Source organism: Ambystoma mexicanum, chromosome 3q, assembly GCF_040938575.1.
Source record: "Ambystoma mexicanum isolate Mex_15411 chromosome 3q, UKY_AmexF1_1, whole genome shotgun sequence".
In the NCBI taxonomy this organism is placed as follows: Eukaryota; Metazoa; Chordata; class Amphibia; order Caudata; family Ambystomatidae; genus Ambystoma; species Ambystoma mexicanum.
In genome coordinates, this window is record NC_090926.1 from 141,699,755 (window position 1) to 141,718,266 (window position 18,512).

At 48.4% G+C, this 18,512-nt stretch overlaps 1 protein-coding gene across 2 annotated transcripts in view; it reads left to right on the forward strand.

The window, feature by feature from the left end:
• The window catches only part of RARG (retinoic acid receptor gamma), a 283,454-nt gene that overhangs the window by 181,330 nt on the left and 83,612 nt on the right, over positions 1-18,512 (forward strand). The window contains exon 1 of one of the 2 annotated variants that reach the window (XM_069653332.1): positions 6,198-6,648. The exons of the other annotated variant lie outside the window; for it this stretch is intronic. Within the exon in view, the coding sequence (XP_069509433.1) occupies positions 6,498-6,648 (151 nt within the window). The 5' untranslated portion in view covers positions 6,198-6,497. Of the gene's footprint in view, positions 1-6,197; positions 6,649-18,512 lie in introns of those variants that run through there. 2 annotated transcript variants of the gene reach the window in all.

Here is an 18,512-nt window from a genome sequence, read left to right on the forward strand (position 1 = left end):
TCCCATCACTATCCTGTTCTTTCCCTGTGGTAATTCTATATATGTGGGTGGGGGGCTTTTAAAGACCTCTTAAGCCCTGCCCCCTACTCAACAGCGGGCCATCCAGAGTTTTGCTGTGGTGGCTTGTGGCAAGCACAGTCACATTCAGAGTCTGTCTGTCTGCAATCTCGAAGTACAGGCTCTCAGGAGTTCTGGAATGGCAATTGCACTAGATATAGTCTCTTTTAAAGTTTACCTTTGTGTGATCTTTAAACGCAACACTGGTCAGTCAGAGTTTTGCGACAATGGCATTTACTCTACCAGGTATCAAACACATAGTGTGGTTCTTGTTGATTGCCTGCTTTCTGTGCTGATCGTGCCACGGTCGTGTAGTTGACCACCAGCTCTCACGGTTGGGTTGCTCACTGTTTCCTCCACCTCCAGGACTTCTGAGTGTATTCCTATGGGGCAAGGAGAAAAACGCTGAACAACATTGTGCATAACAGGTATGGGGTAAAGAGAAGAAGTACTTCTCACATTTAGCCAAGCACAGGTGGAAGGGACAGAGACCAATTCCCACAGCCCACCTTTGGGGCAAGCCAAGACTGTCTCTGGTGAACACCATGGCAGTCCTCCTAACCCAGATTCAGATGGGTCCCCATCCCCTCTTGCAAAAGCCAGGAGTATAAATATCACCATTGATATGATATGGCATAAAATAACAGGTATATTTATTTATTTATTTATTTATTTATTTATTTTAATTGTTTAATCAGAAAGATTTTTACAATATTGTAGTTTGTTCAGAAGATTCACAAGGTTAAGTTCCTCAACACAACTGTATGTCGAGTAAATTGTTGGTATTGTATTCCAGTATTTTTGCTGTTGCTATTTACCAGTTCATTCTATCGCCTCCAATCAGCCTGCACCACCAAGTTTCTTCGTCTTGTAGAATATCTATTCTTGCCAGGTTCGCAAGATATCGTTGTCTTATTGTGCCAGTTGCAGGACATGACATCAGTAGATGCCGGATGGTCTCCTGTGCAGGCAGTTCTGTGTCATGGCAAAATCGGCATTTGTCAGTTTGTGTGATCCCTCTGATGTGCAAGATTTTGTTTGTTTTGAGTAAGTTGAGACGTGCTCGTAGTATCAGGTTGCGAGCTTGTCTATTTGGAAATTTCTTAAATAAACCTTGTAGTTGATTTCGTTTTCTCGTATTGAATGGTAAATGTGCGGTCAGATGCAGTTTTGCCGCTGTGTCTAGAGTCTTTATCCAATCTGCGTCTTTTAGTTTGTTCAGTACTTTGCATGGATTGTATATTAGTTCTTCCTCGTCTGCTGCAATTAGGTTGAGTAAATCTTTGTTGTTTCTTTGCCAGCTAGTTAGCATGTCTGATTTTCCTGCGTCCATTTCGCATTTGATCATTTTAAAGATTTTGTTGGTGTCGGGCATTTTACATTTCCTGTACAGCATGATTGTGTCACAATTTACAGAGCATTCTAAGGACTGAAGACTCAGCTCACGTCTTATCGCATCACCTGAGGTTGAATTAGGTAACTTGAGTACCTGACGCCAGAAAGTGGCTTCCAGTTTTTGCCATATTTTCTTTGGAATTGTAGGCAAGTCTTCAGCGCCATATATTACTGCAGGCACCACCTTCATTTTGTAAAAATGAATCGTCGGAATGAGGGAAAATTTTCCAAATGTATTGTCTATTGCCTTCGCCTGTGTTGCGAACTTTCTGATTTTTGCGTGGAGAACTGCTTGCATAGTGGTTTCATGCATAGAACTGTCTAAGTGCACACCCAGGTATTTGAAGGTTTGCACAATCTCAATTTTCGTGTGCCCCAAGTACCAATTTGTGTCGTTGGATTTCTTTCCGTTAGAGTTATGATTTTTGTTTTTTCTCTATTGACTTCTAAGAAGTTTTCATTTGCATACTGTAAAAGTCCATTGAGCCGACGCTGAAGACCTATTGGGGTCTAATCACATAACATAAGGTTGTCTGCATAAAGGAGACGTCCGATCGTCGAGTTGCTGATTTTTGATGGAAACGATCTGATCAGCTTCTCGCTTTCTTGGAAGTCTCCAATATAGGCCAAAAACAGCGCAGATGCCAGGGGGCACCCTTGTTTTACCCCTCGGGAGGTAGAGATTTCCGCCGATAGTTCGCCCTCGCGACTTAGACGTACCCTCATCAGTGGTTCATCGGTGTTGCAGTGTAGGGCTTGAATAGGGGTTAGTATTTCTGCAGGACAATTCCAAGTTTTTAGTTTCTTCCATGCAAGGGCTCGTTCAACACGGTCAAACGCTTGGGTGAAGTCTACGAACGCTAAATACAAATGTTGTTTCTTCTCTAGGGCTTTGCTTTTCAGAATGCTGAAGATCATAATATTTCCAGTAGTGCCGGCCATCTTTTTGAAGCCTGCTTGTAGATGATCGTTGCAGCTTCCTGTGCTGCCCACGCTTGGAATTTCTTCAGTAGTAGAGATGCATATACTTTTCCTATAACGTCTAATGCGATTGGGCGGAAGTTCTTGGGGACATTTATATTGCCTTTCTTATAGATCGGAACAATCGTTGCCTTGTCCAAGAGCCCGGGATGGATCTTGTTTCGGCGCAGCATCTGAAGATGACACTCAGAATGTCAACCCACTCTTCGGGATGTGCTTTAAGTTCGAAGTTGGTGATGCCGTCTGGCCCGGGAGCTCTAGAATTTTTTAGTTTTTTGATTGTATCTAAGATGTGTTCTCTGTTTTCCAGGTTAATCCATTTTGAGCGTTCTTGGTGTGTTTCTGTTGTATTGTCAATTGTTGTCGCTTTAAATACTTCAGTAAAGTGCTTTTCCCATATGTTTTGAGCGATGTTGTTCAAGATTTGATTTTCCAGTGGCTTGTTTGTGGCTTTTAGTAAAGTCCAAAAGTCTCTTGAATTGTTTGTGGCGAGCGCTTTTGTGATGTCTTCTGCATCTTGTTGATATAACTTGTATCTGTGATGTCTTACCCAAACTTTGTATTCGGTTTTTATGACTTTGATTTTTGTATTGTCATCAATTGGTGATTGTAGTTTCTTTGCTTGTTGCAGTGCTTTTCTATATTCGCGTCTTCTCTCGACTAATTCTTTGTCATATGTGTGATTTCTGCATGTTTTTGATGACCTTGAGCCTTTTCTTGGTTGCATGTAGTATGCAAGAAGTGGTTGGTAGTCAATGGAGTTGATTTTTTCGCAATGTGCTTTCGCTGTATATTTGAACATTAGGTCCTTGATTGCCGCACTGGTTAGCTTTAATCTTGATCCTTGGGCGTTAGACTCGACCTGTGTGTTTATCCCCTCCTTTTTGGGGCTTGACAGTTGCCAACAGGTTTCGAGAATGTTATGATCAGTTGCTACTGTGCAGCGCATGTTAAACGCGGTGGACATGCGCAGCAGTGGCTGTGAAACAAAGATATGATTGATCGTTGAAGTCGAGTTTGCTCGCTCCCATGTGGGTATTCCATTTGGTTGTGTAAAAACATCATTCAAATTTAGTAGCCCATGAGAATGCGTGAAATCTAGCCATGCGTTACCTCGCTGTTCCGCCAGTAATTTTGATTTTTTTTGTTTGCCCTTTATTCTGTGTTTTGCACACTGCATTGAGGTCACCACATATAAGTACAGAATTCACCAGATACGTGGTCATCTCTGTGTCAATTGTTTGTTCGCACATGGAGATGAATTTTCTTTCTGAAATTGCTGCTGGGTTCCAGTATGTGTTGACAATTGCTATTGTGTTATTGGATTCCTTATTTTGCCAAGTTACTGTAACTGCCAGGATTGAGAGATTTGTGGTTAGCGTCTTTCCAATGGATAGTCCGCATCCGCTACGGCAAGCAATCATTAATACTGAGGTGGGGCGTCCTGCGTGTCCTCTGGCAGCAGGGGCTAGGATGATTTGATAGCCTTCCATAGTTGGTGGGTGTAGGAGCCAGGTCTCCTGGAGACATATGATGTCATACAGTCCTAGGTTGCATTCACTTGGCACTGTCAGGTGTGAGTAACCTTGAGTGTTCCATGAGCAGAGTTTTATGATGCTTGATGATTTCTCTGATTGTAGTGTTGTCGCTGTCTTCATGATTACATTTGCGGATTGCTACTTCTTTCTCTGTATATTGAGTGCTTTTGGGAGCCAAGCCCAAATTCCTTGTTTGTTGCCTTGAGTTGTGCTTTCCTCTTGTTGCATTTGACTCTTTTGTACCGTATGAATTAGGGATCTTGATGTTGTTTCCTTTGTGCTTTTTTTCCACTGCTCTCTTTGATTTCGACCACTATGAGGCGATTCTTTTTTTTTTTTTTTTTTATTTTGTTATAGCTGATTACATCGACTTTTCAAATTTTTTTCATTTAGATGCTTGCGGGTGGCTGCTCTCTGTTTTCGTTTGATTCATTTGCCATGTAGTCATCGTCATCGCATTTAGTCAATTTTACTGGTTAGCTCGTCGCAGTTTCTTTTTACGTGCTCTCTCTTTTCGCACGTTTTTCTAGTGCTTGTGGAATATTCATGTTGTCTGCTCGCCTCTATCCTTGTGGTATATTTGTAGAGGGCATGTTCACCTCCCAGTAGGGTATCTTGACGTTCTAGATAGGTAACATAACATGGACTGGGTGGACCTGCCAGGATTAGAACCGGTAACCATGAGGTCAGATGCAGCTCCCTTGAATGGATGCATTAGTCCACTGAGCCACAGTGTCATTAAAGCAGCATCAGTGAGGTGCTGTATGATTGCTCAAGTTTCATGCGATTTAGCACTACCCTCAGTACGCGTAATCACAAGGGAAAGGAGATATTGGAGAAGTTGTTAGGGGCTGAAGAAAAAGTGTTACAGGGCATGAGAGCACGAAAACAGGAAAAGATGCTGGAGTAAGGGAAAGAGATAGTAAAGTGGGAACCAGGGAAACGGGTAAAAAGGGGGCTGGAGACAGAAGATGGAATGCAGAGAGAGTGGGTCAAGACTGGAAGCAGAGAAATATGGAGTGACTGCAAGCAGGGGGGGTCAGAGGGTCTGGAGAAATTGAGGGTAGAAATGGGATGAACTGTGAAACGAGAGAGCAAAAAAATGAAGGGATTATCTGCCTTGTGGATTTTTTGAGTAATAATCAAATAACTCAAAAAAAGAAGACAATAAACTGAAGCTGAGATAGAGAAAGGGGTAAGAGAACCGAGGCATAGAAAGTTGTCAGGCTGACGAGATGTGCAAAATGGAAGCAGAGAAAGGGTGGGGGCATTTGCAGGCTTGTAGCAGAGAAGAAAAGTTGGAATTACAGAAAAGAAAAGGGAGATTCTGGCGAAAGAGATTGGATGCAGAAAGAAAGTGGAGGCAGAGAACGGGACAAGCAAGAGGAAGAAAAAAAGAGATTGGAAGCGGAGAGAAATAAAGACATACTGGGAGATGAAGTGGCAGCAAAAAAAGGTGCCGTGTAACAGAAAGCTGCAGGCGGGGGAAACTGGAAAAGGGAGAAAAACGACGGGGTAAAAACGAGACGGGATTGCGCAGGCCGATGCTCAGCCCGAGACTGGAAGCAGAAAACGGCTGGAGCCGAGAAGCAAGTCTGGAGGCAAGGGAAGGGAGGGGCCCTTCTAATTGTATCATGGCCTTCGGAAAATTGTGTTTGAGGGAATGAAGGAAGGCCTGACATGGAGCTGGGTCAGATGGAGGTTACCGTACCCATAGGGGGTTCCTGGAGAGTTCAGACTGGAGTGTGCGGGAGAGAAGGCCTCACTCACTCAACACTGCCTGCACAAGGGGGGAGGGGAGGTGGAGCCTGCCGGGTTCAGATCCCAAGGCGAGCAGAGATTGGAAGAAAGTATAGGCCCTGCCCTTTCGACGAGGGCCGCACGAATGCGTCCACAATCCCAGTCCTGGTCGGGAATATGGGGTTCCACAGACCGTGCACCCTTACAGACACAGACTACGGGCAATGCCAAGTGTGGCCGGCGAAAAAGGGCAGCGCCAGGCTCTGCCGGGCATTGTACTGCACTTTCCTTTTCCCTGGCGGGGGCGGACAGGGGCTGGCTGGAGGCAGGGCCGAGCCGCCCCCTCCAAGCTGAGGCCCAACTCAGTGGCTGTTTGAAGGGAGGACCCGAAAGCCCAGAGACTGTGTGGAGGCGGGGCCTGCAGTGATCTGGTCGGCCCCCCTCTTCACCCGGGGCTCCCTGGAGGGCGGGGCCCACAGTTTCTGCTCAGCCTTCTAGTTCACATGGGCTCTGTTTAGAGGCCGTGTCTGCAGCCTCGGGTCAACCCCTCCGTCGCCCGTGCATGTTTGGAGGCAGAGCCTGCCCGCCCCCATCCAGTCTCAGGCCCCACCCCGGGCCCGCGGGCTCTGACTGTTACTAAAAGGTAATCCTCAGAGCCAAACAGAGGAGGTGGGCGGCTCACAAGGACCAGGGCACCGAGGAGAGCTGGGGGCACCCCTCAAGAAAGAATCGGACCCCCGCAATCCAGGACCCTGTACGAGAATCGGAACCCTTCCGGCCACCGCCATGTACGACTGCATGGAGGCCTTCATGCTGGCCCCGCACCCGCTCTACGATGTCACCAACCCGGGCGCCTGCATGCTGCGCAAGGCCCGGCTCAGCCCCTGCTTCGGCGGACTCGACCCCTTCGGATGGCCGCAGCCGGCGAGCCTGCAATGTAGGTGGCACGCACGCACGAGAGGGGGGGGGGGGGGGGGGGGGGCGAGGCTATCTCGGCGGGGAGGGGGGAGTGTGCACGCGAGACACCCTCGGGTGACAAGAGTTATGGATTGGGGATCAGCCCCCGTACTCCGGTGACAGATGTGCACTGGTGATTACGCGCGACCCAGTGGCAGGCATGGATTTGGGTTACCGTCTCCCGGATAGTGTTTTTGGAATGATTTAAGACCCTCCCCCCGGTTGATTGACATGTATTGAGATTAAAGACTCTCTGGAGATAGTTATAGAACATCCGCAAGAAACGCCAAATCCCGACTATTATGGCATGAGTCTGAAGTGAGCCGTTAATTCCCTGGGGGACCCTGGGGGGTGGATATGTGCTGGAATATCGTCCCGGACACCGATATGACGCGGTGATAGCTATTCTTGGGTGACAGATGGGCAGGCGATTGACCCCTTCGGTGACTGTCAACACCACTTACCCCAGGAGGGATGCCCCCCCATCTAACCGGTTAAATGGGGATAAGACCCCGTAAACAGGTAACTGCAGAAGCACTGCTCCGTGCAGTAAAGAATACATTCATCAACAGTGCCTAGGCACCTTTCAGTGACTACGTGCACGCCCGAAGACTAGTTCACAAAATGGAAGGGGCGGATATTTGTTTATTTATTTTATATAAACGGTTGTGTTGATCCCCCAAAAGACTGATCCTTGCTTTTGTGCTAGTTCCATATGGCTTATGACACACCGACAAAAATGGTATGGGACAAACTAGCTAAACAAAAACTACATTGGTGGCATACGACCTCACATCCGAGGCCTGACATGGCCTTTGGCCATATGTTATCTTGTGGCCGTCGCTTTCCATTGGGGGGTGTCCGTGCCGTCCCTGTATTCGCCCTCTCGCTTTCTTTGCAGCGATGTTCACATTTAAAAGGATAGCGCGCGCCACGGTGTTGCTCTGATACTCCGAAGGGAGAAGCTGTGGTTTTGTTTTCGGAGGGGGTGGGGCAGATTGTCTTGGCACGGGGGGCGGAGATATGCAAGTTTCTCTGCTTCTCGTCTTCGCTGCCTCCTTCGAGGTGGGGGGGGCGGCTTTTAAGATGGAGATTCGGCTCTGAGCAAGTCAGATGGGCCAGGACGTATGAAAGGGGGGAACTGCAGGGGAGCAAGCTCTTTTATGGTTAGGGGTGGGGGGGAGGATTGGTCATGTAATGTAGTACGCGCCTGAAACCCAGGGACACCTCTGCTGGGCTGCAGCAGTGTGTGGGCTTTTTGGAATGCAGCTGCAAGCTGTGTGTGGGGGGTATTGAAATGTAATGCATGCCTGCCTGGTGCAGATTAAAGGTGTGCATGCCGTTGAGGTGTGCATGTTAGCTCACCAACGCAGAATGCGCGACCTATTTCAAGTCTACGCCTGCCACCGAACCCCCCAAACTCCCTGTCATATTTCCTCATTGTAGGCCTGTATCAAACATACTGTCACGTGCCAATAAGGGCCTAGCCTAAAACCCTCGTATAGATGAAACCCAGTCAGGACCCATTATGAGGTGCTGGTAAGGGTCATGGGACACGTTGGCCGAATGTCGTTTTCTTATGTCGAGTTGGGAATGTCGTTTCGTTATGTCGAGTTGGGACGGAGCATTTCGAATCCAGACCTGGGCCAAACAGAATCAATAGCTGAGTGCAGGCCCTCCCAAAAACTGAGGTTGTGTCAGCTAGGATGCCCCCACCTCTCTTGGTCCTGCCCCCTGGGATTAGGGATCAGGCATCTGAGTGAGACTTAAACACCACACAACATATTAACTCCCAATTGAGTCTGGACTTATTTGAAGCTTCAGCGCTTTCCCATAACCACCATTTGGTGGGAAGACAACACTCAGCACAACGCGAGGGGATGCTATGACTGCAGTTATTAGCCCCGAAGATGGAGGACCACTCCAACATGCATTGGCTTCTGCACTTCATACTGCATTTTGGAAAGATGGAATACATGTTTACTGTGTTTTACCCATAGTAACTTGTAAAGAATTGTGTTTGTATCAAGGAATGCATTAGAAATCCTTAAATATGATGTGATTTCAATGATACTGACTGTGAGCACCAGGTTGGACCAGGGTTTTCCCTGATCCTTTTTGCTGGTATAGTTTTGTCCTTGTGCTAAGATCTGCTCCAGATACTTTTTACGGATCCTGTACAAATAATTGATTTACGGATTGAATATAATTATCTTATAGTTTGGTAGTGCCCACCCTGACCCGCTCAATTAAACACCCAGGCCCATTTTTTTTGTTCCTTTCTTTCCCAAGTTTTGCTTTTCAGTTATTTCTCTGTGACTTGTTTTTGTCTCTGCGTTTAGAACTCTTCTTTCCCACTCTTCTGTCCCCCGCTCATCTATTTGCCTTTATTCAACCCCACCTCCATTTCTCATGCATCTTTCTCTCGCCTAGATATTAAATGAGAGGGGGGGGGGAACACTGGATTTTCGAACCGCTACCAAAATGGGGGAGGTTTATTAAAAAAAATACTTTGCAATTGTTTTTTTTTTGCTTCTTCTGTTTTTCTGCCATCCCTCTTAATCCTTTTGTGTTTTTTTTTCTTTTTTGCCAAATGTGTTAATTTTCTCAATGGTGCACGATTTACCCAAGTGGTGCCGGCGGCTGTGATTGGGTCAGGTTGCTGGTAGCCACAGTGGCAACACTCTGTGCCCCTTCTTTGGTGGCCATCTGCTGTTTGCGCTTTCTCCTTCACTTTCACTTTCTGCCTTTCCCCCCACATGCTCTCTGCAGTTGGGCACTGCCCTCGTCTAACCCTTTGAACAGATCCTGGAGTGTGGGTACCCTTTCCCGGAAGTGATAAAGTGTTGGGGCATTAGCAGTTCCGGCGTCCATCAAAGTTTTTTCTCATTGGACTGACTGAGCCTCTGGCGGCTTGAGTCCATCTATGCTGGGGACTTTGGGACCTTCCTTGTGCCTTCTGTGCAGTAATGTGGCCAATAAAAGCAGCTCGGCGCTCTATGCTGCATGGGGCCCTTGTTTCTACTTTTGCCATGTGGTGGCCTAGCGGGCCAACTCAACTCCACAACGTGAGACCCGCGCTCTCGTTCCTGGGCCCATGGGACTACGCTGCACACACACGCACCCTGCCGCCCCAATAACCCCGGATCCATGCTTGGCAGGGTGAACCTGGTGTACGCCCCCCTAAACATAGAGCTGCTCTCAGCACATGAGCCAAGCTCTGCGGCTCGTAAAGCGTAATGACTGCCATTCCTAGGCCTCCTGTAGCCAAAGCGGGTGGAAGCTGGGGAGGGGGCGCTGGGAAGGAAGAGTTGTTAGCTGTTATATTGGTGGCAACTTCCCCTCACAAAATGACTGGAATGTAGCCAGGGGGTGGGGGGACAAATGGGTGGGAAGGGCACTGGCCGTAAAACTTTTTATTACACGTTATAAACAGTTGTTTGAAGCTGAGCTGGGGCCCTGGAATGTCCTCCGGTTTAGCGATTTAGCTGGAAAATCGGCCACAAAGTTTGGAGTCTCTCCGGTTTCTCCTGCTGGGCCCGAGTTGCTAAGGGCTGGTCTCCTGGCCTCTTGTTTTTTTTATGAGGCAGAAGTTGTCAGAAAGGGTCTCCTTGATGGGACCCTCTGGAAGTCTCCAGCCCTCGTGAATTGAGGTGGGAGAACAGGCTGATAAAAAAAAAAGATGAAAGGGGGGCAGGCTGTCACCCTCCTGAGAAAATCTTCAAGGGCATGGTGGGAATGACCCAGACCCCTGCCCCCTCACTGACCACAAAGGCCTTGGCTGGAATGCCAACCCCCCTTCTCCAATGGAGAAGTCAATGTCCCCCCTCCTCGCCAGACCCTTTTATGTTATGGGTTCACTGGTGGAGCCCCCAGCACCCAGGGTGTGAGCTGTTGTTGAACCTCAGCTGGACTATAGTGTTACAGTCTTCAACTTGGAGACCCATACGGAGGAGGGTGTGCTGGGTTGGTACAAGCATCTGTTCTGCTCACTGAAATGCCACCTCTTTAGCACCCCCTCACTTGGGGAATAAGATGTGTTCTTGGCCTCGCATGTGTGCGTATAAACACTTCCTCGATTGTTTCTGGCCATGGGTTTGAGAAGTCTGCCCCTCACCTGCTTGCAGGGTCATACTGAAGCGCCTCTGCGCCCCATTCATAAGATGATGGCTGCCAGCTTGGATCTTAAAGCCCTACTTAACAGCACAGTGTTTCCTCCGAGAGGGTCCATTGAGGCAACATGGCTATCCCATAGTGGGTTCGACAAGAGAGCAAGTTCCCCCTCAAGGTATTTTATACTCTGCCGCCCCCCCCTCCCCCCGATCCCCCCAGAAGGATCACTATCTGGAAGCTACTGGCTGTTGTCTCCCTGGTCCGGCCAAGAATTGATCAAATGGAAGGTTTAGAATACATCTTAATCTTTGCCTTTGCTCTGGGCAACCCTCCAGACCATCTTTCGTTCTTCGCTTGCCATGACATTACAGAAGGGGAAAGACCCTGGCATAGCTCAAAATTTTGTCACCCCCACAGCGGGTGAAACACCCGATTTTGCTTTTGGCAGGTGAAAGCCCATTCCTTTATATGGAAGGGTAGAGAGCTTAGTGGGTGAGAGAGATGCTTTCAGGGTGCGTGACACCCACCAAAAGTGTGTGAGTTGAGAAGTATGCCCTTGACCGTTCATTTAACCAGCAGAAAGTATTTTTCAGTTATAGATGGACTCTATCTAGGGTTGTCCAACTCCTCCAGGCCTCATTGGCCAGAAAGAACTACCAACCTGCTGCACACTGGCCACTGGAACCTATTCTGTATGAACGGATCCTCTGGCCCAAAGGCCGTGAAACAGGAACACACTAATTTCAGAATCTTGCAGCCTCAAAGTGTCATACACATGGGACCTCAGTAGCCTAAGCCCTCAAAGGAAACAAATATCCCTCCATCTGAAGTGCTATCCACTCCTTCTTAAAAAAAAAAAAAAAAAACGTTCATTACTTCCCTTCCTCGTCCACCTGGAAAACCCATGGCTTTATCTATTTGAGGCCTCTCCCAAATTAGCGTCTCGCGCAGTAAATGTGTCATCTACTCTGACTGTTCCTAGTCTACCAATCTTCGGACGTGGACAACCCTGAGCTCCAAGATTTCCATAAACTGTCCTTGCAGCGTCTCTCTTCTATTTCCTCTCCATGCTAGTGTAATGTGTTTTTTCATTGTCACAAAGCAATGAACTAAGACCCCGCCCACTTCTGCTCCTATCTGCGCATGTTACCCGGCTTGTGTTTATTGACACTCCCACCCGTCCCCCGCCACAGGTGTCTACCCATCCAGAGGCGGCCGTACCTATATGGGGACTTGGGGGATTTGCTGACGGGGTGCTGCTTCTGAAATGCCATGGTTGGGGCAGAGCCGCACCCCTTCTCCAATGAGATGAACTGGAATGTCAGCAAAAAAAAAGCCTATTTCCTCTCTGGTCTGGGCAGCTTGTGTCCCGTCAGATGACGTCACTTACTATGTTTCCCCGTGTTCGTACCCCCTTTGCGGCACGTTCTGGACGGCTGAGTCACTACGGGAGATTGGCCAACGATACACGTTGTAGGCTAAAATGTGGAGCCTCGCCTTGTGCGTCAGCGGTGGCACTATTTCGATAAATTGGGCACTCGCGCCAGCCAGGGAAGGAAGTAACCCGGTGCCTAGTGACATCACGCGGCCACAGAGGGGCTGTGGCAAGAGCGGGCACTTCCCTTCTAAGAAGCCTGTGCAGCAGAGGCGAGCACCGTCTTCAGGGAACCGGCCTGCTGTACTAGGCCGCGTGTGGGAGGAGGGCTGGGCCTGAGATAGGTTCTTTACAGAATGGTCGCCTAATTTGATTAGAGCCCGACAGACCAGTGAACTCAGCCCTGAACAATGCCGGCACGTTAAGCGGGAGATGCACTGCAAGAAAGGCCCTGTGGTGGACAGGTTCAGGAATAGTGTCCCGGCCGTGGCCAGTGATTTTGTCCAGATGGTGTGAGTGTTGGAAAACGTGGGTGCTAGGACTGTGGTAGAGCAGTGTAGAAGGTGTGGGGTGTCTGAAGATTCGTTGCGGTTATTATATGTCCGTGTGTGTTTAGAAGCTCCCATTCCAATCTATTTTCTTAGTCCAAAGTGTGCCCTGCCCCCTTATGTCAATTTTTCCCATGGGGCCTTGCAATCTCCTCGGTCTGACCAATTGAAGCTCAGAAATACTTTTCTTACTATTGTTCGTTTTATTACGGCCAACCGTCACAAGTATTTAAAATCTCTCAAAATAGATCTTCACACATTGCAGTCAGACTCCATGTTCACAGCATGGCACAACTCCTTATTACAAAACTAATAATTGTATAAACCAAATATGAACCGCCACTATTATTACAAATGAATACACAAACTATCTTGTGTGAAAACTAAATAGGCACCTGTTTCATTACATAACGTTCAGATTGTGTATACAACACAATGGCAAATTAAGTGAGCTGCAGGTTTGTTATATATGCAACTGTCCCCTTTGGGAGTCAGCGGTGGTCTGTGATAGCAACCAAACAGAGCACACAGAAATCTCTTAACATGGGGTGCGGATCCTCCCAATTTTAAAGAAATAACAAGTGTCTACTTTAGGTCCCACTTAATATTGCAATGCAAATAATATGGATCACCAAAAGCAGAGATGCCACATTTTCAAAGATGAGACACTGCATTCGTCACTGAAATTCATCCTTTTGGATTGCAGTGCATTCAACTCTATTAACTCATAATCCGAGTGACCGGAGAGAAGTTCGCTGGGACAGAAACATGCATATCTTCTTTTCTTAGACCATTTCAGAAATGTAGCGTGCAATGTTTGTTGAAACACGGTGTCAATTTAGTCCATTAGCCTAAGCGTGTTTTGCTATTGGCACTTCCTCAGGGCTTAGACATTTTGGTACTGTTTTCTCCACAGGATTTATCTAATAAAGCAGGCACTGTTTCCTCCAAACAAGTTACCATGTGTGAGTGAGACACTTGAACTTCTGGAGGTATTCAATATCTAAACTGCTGCCCTCTCCCTTACAAGCTCGTAGATGGACTACGCTAGTGCGCCACAGTCCCAAAAACATTTTACATGCTGGATAGTGGCCCAAAACGCAGCAGCCAAGGTGGGCATTGGATGTCCCAGGTTTGCCCATATAACTGGATACTACAAATCCACTGGTTAAACGTGGGGGTTATAGCACCCGTTCATTAATATACAATCAAGAACCGCCCTGCAAACTACAACATGATATCTTGCCATGCAAATCAATGTAGCTGTGAGGCGTATTCTTAGTAGTAAGGGTGCGGGAAAAAACAGGGAAGGGCATGGATCCCCCCGCCCCCCAGAGGAAGGAGAGTGACTGTAAAACAGCGCTTCTAAGGACCAGGGTCTGCATCCAGTAGCTATTGGCAGTGGTGATGCTAGGACTGGAAAAGATCCAGGGCTACAGTAATATCGGGACGCCGGGCCTGTTAGCCTTTTTGGTTGTAGCCCCTGAGCTTCTATCTTACCCCCCACCAACACTTCTGGCTATCGGGTGTTTTGGACTATAATTCCCATGATCCTTCACTGTTGACTATGCTGATAGGTCTTATGGGAGTTCGGGAGCCATAGGTTGTAGGCCCCTGTCCTAAGAGAGGAAGAGACAACTGTTGATTCCCATGTGCCTATATACCTGTGCTGGTAACTAACGAATCCAAGCAAATTAACAACAAAAACGACTCTACTAAAATACTTCCAACACTTTAGAATGTAAGCACTATGTAAATGTGTCAACGGCAAAGTTGTTTTGTGTGAGATAGATACATAATGTAACCTGGCAGAAGGGGGGCAATCTTTACTTGGGTATGTGTTTATTGAAGAATAAAGATGCAATCTCTTCCAGAAATGGTGCCTGTACAATATGCAAAAGTTGTTAGATGAACACCAAGATCTCTGCTGTAAAAAAAAAAAAAGGGGGGGGGGGGAAGGGTTTCTCTTTAGGGGGTCATATCTTCCTAGTCTAGGTGACCTTGAATAGGGTCTGCCTTTGGCTGTGATTCCAGACAACCAAGGGGTTATTCTCATATTAACGCTGGCCTGAAAACGGGGTTGGCCAATGCACCGGTTTTGTCGTTTTCATAAAATGGAATTGAGAGTACGGCGTTTGTCCCTATCATCTAAAAACGCTTGCACTAGGACATACATATAATCTGTTTACTACCTTTCTTTTCATGTTATGCAGCACAGTAAAAGAAAGAGTCTGCAGCAAAATCGGTGCTACATTCATTTGCCCCCCTCCCCGTTTTAAATATATATTTTCTTTTTAGCAAGGGCGACGTTCGGATAAAACGGCCCCTCGTCAACGTGGACGTTCGTGGCTGAGACGTGACCATCCAGCGGGGCTGGGGCAGGGTTGGTTGCGCTCCTGTCTCTTGGCCCAGACGCGGGCTCGCTCCTTCCAGAGGGGCCCACCGTGAAAACCACCCGCAGGGCTGGTTGTTTCTGCTGTGCACAGCCTTCTGCCTCTCTCCCTCTCTCTGGTAAAGGCCTGTTGAGATCATCACATTCCTCGGCTGGGCTCGGCCCTCTCTTCCACATGCATGAGATCCAATTCAAAACAAAAAAAAAGCCAGCGAGAGAGCAAGAAACGCATGCCTTCTTCCCCCTTCCTGATCCCTGCCTTTGTTTGTTTGGCTGTGTACAGAAGCTATTAATGAGGATTAGGTGGGGGCGGTAATGGGATCCCCCCCAGGAAGCAGCAGGTTTGATAACTGACTCCCACTCAGATGGAGAGAGGGAGGGGACCTGGGGATTCGTATGGTAATTCTCCAGGAGGACTCCATCTGATAACCGCTTATCAGGACGGGTCTTTGCAGCCCCTGCCCCCTTCGTTCTTTAATTTACCATTGTGAGGAGAGGGGGCGGGGTGCAGCAGCAGGTGAACGCCACTCATTTACATGCAAAGCACAGGCACAGCGGGTAGCTAGGGAGATGTGTGCTTGGGTAGCAGGGATCCTCAGGGTCTCTAGAGCCTCTGTGCATCGGGTTTCTTTGGGTGGTTCCTGTGCGTGTGAGCTTCTGAATTCCCTGCGGCAATGCGCTGTCCACTACCTCGGGAAAAATATGCCCAGGATTGGGGCTGATTGATTGTCCTGGAGCTACCTGTGTGTTGGCTGCACTTTGCTCGCGGCCTCGGGTGCGTGTGTGTGTGCGCGCGCGCGCAGCAGTGATTGCTCAGGGTCTTTTTATGTTACATGGTATTTGTACAGCGCCTATTGCTATTGGGATGGCATAGCGCTCCTGTGGATGAGCGCCCCTCGGAAGACCGTAGTCTGTACAAAAATGTAAATAAAAGGAGCAATACAATGCGAGTGAACAGTAATTGAAATCCTGCGATAAGGAGAGATGACTCGGTGGAAGCATTTTAAATCAGTGGCTATGTGACCGCTGGACCGGATATTGTGGGACTCTGCTGTATTTTATGGGTTGAAGGGCAAGAGGGGGGAAAGAGTACTGTAAATAGTCCATCAGTCGCCAGGGTAGCTGTCTCCAGTTGAGTGCTCTTCTATACTTGTGAGCGAGAGAGCTGTAGACATTTCGCCAGGTCTTTTGCGCGTCCGTAGCAGAGTGTGTTCCGGGCCTTGTCCTGCATGTGCGAGTAACAGAGACTGCTGCGGGTCTGTCCTTTGTGCTGAGATAGACCTTCTGAGGGACTGTCCTGTGGTTGGGCTGCAGCTTTTGCACATTGTCATGTTTTCATACATAGTATGCAGCAGGAACTGTCTTTTTTTTATTTTTGTTTTTTTGTGCACAAGCAAATCTATTCAATAAAGGACATTTGGGGACATTAACATTCCCTCTTCACAGCAGAAGGGGTGGTTTCAATTTACTTTGGTTTGTGGGTACATATAGTTTTGTTTAGAATGTCCGTGGTTTGTGCAAAAATCGTGTTTTTTGCCTGGGTAGGCGGAAAGTCTTCTTTAGGAAGTTTGCCTGGGGTGGGGGTTTTACTCGTAGCCCCAATCTTCCAGACCGTCTTTGATTGCATAGTCCCTTAGCAGGCCGTGGATCATCTTGCAGCAGGCCTCTGTCGTCAGCAGCTCCCAGTTGAGAACTAAGCAAGTCCTTTCAAACAAGAGAATGTCTTTTAGGCAGCAGAGGATCCACCAGCAGCCCTGTATTGCCTCCACTGTGTGGGCCTGTGCAAAAAGTCCATACAGCACAGATTGGTGGGTAAAGTCTTGGAGAGGGATGTGGGCCCTCAGTTCAGTGCCCTCGTAGTTTCCATGCAAAGGGGCACGCCCAGAACAGATGGTACGCTGTTTCCTCTGCCGGGCACCCCCTTGGACAGTTCCTGTGTGGGCAGAGTCCCCGCCTGTGCATGAAGCCGCGCACAGGTCGTGCTGCTCTCACCGTCAGCCAGGCATTATCTTTGTGGATGTTTTTCTGTTGCCAAATTCTCCCCCACCTGGGTGACTGGCTGCTGGCAGGTGCTCCATGGGGTCTGTGGTGCCCTTTGTTCTGATCCGGTTGTGCAGGCACCACACCCTAAAGGCTGAATTCCCCCACAAACTTTTCCATCTCCCTGTAGTACCAGAGAAGGTACCATTTGTAGCGGAGGAAGTTATCCCACTTATCACAGCCCAGCCTCCTCCATACTGGTGCGAGGAAAAAGCAGAAAAGAAGATATGCAGAGTGGGTCTTATTGATGTTGCCGAGGGAAATCCTGACACGGGTGCATGTGAAGAAGGCCTGCAGTATAGTAGGGAGGTCAGGGATTCCTTTTCCCCCCCTTTGCGAGGCTCTTTGTGCAAGGGTGTTGTTTTCACTATGTCCATCTTTGTGCCCCAGACAAAGTGGAAAATCCGGACATTGATGGCCCGTACCACATTGGCTGGGAGGGGCCATGCCTGGGCCACATACTGCAGCACAGGTAGGGCGTCGTTTCTCAGCACCAGATCTTTCCCTTCCATGCTCAGTTTGCGGAGACTCCAGAGACCCAGTTTCTGTTTAACCTTTGCCAGGTGCTCCTTCCAACTTTTCAGTGCTGCCCCCTCCTTCCCATACCAGACCCCAAGGATCTTGATCACGTCCTTCTCTATTGGGAGGGGAAGGGGCTCCTGGTTGGTATCCCACTTTGCAAACAGCATGGTCTGGGATTTCGCTGCGTTGATCTTTGCACCTGATGCCTGGCCAAGTCTTCACAGGTCCTCAGAAGCTCTGACACCGATCAACCATCTGTGCAGAAGAGGGTGACATCATCCATGTAGAGCGAACACTTCACCTCTCTTCTTGCGTCTCGTGGTGCCGGGATGCCTCTGATGCCTGGGTTAGTCCTGATTTACTCCACCAAGAGCTCTATGATGCAAACAAACAGAGTGGGCGAGAGAGGACAGCCCTGCCTAACTCCAGACTTTACCGGAAAGGGGTCTGTTTTCCAACCATTTACCATGACTGAACTGAACATATCTTTGTACATATTGCAGAACAATTTCCCTATCCAAACCCATATAGGACCCCGTCCATGAACTCATGGGAGACACGGTCGAAAGCCTTCTCCTGGGCAAGGCACACCAGTGCTGCTCGGACCTTGCGGTCCGCGACGTACTAGAGTGTGTCCCTAATCAAGGTGAGGCTATCAGCGACCCGACGTCCATGAACCCTGCAGGTCTGGTGCGGGTAGACCATCTCACCGATAGCACCTCTGAGTCTAGTCGCCATTGTCTTCGCCAGAATCTTGTAGTCCACGTTCAGGAGAGAGATGGGCTTCCAGTTCTTGAGGCCACACCTCTCTCCCTTCTGCTTGTACAAGAGCGTGATGATACTTTCCCTCATAG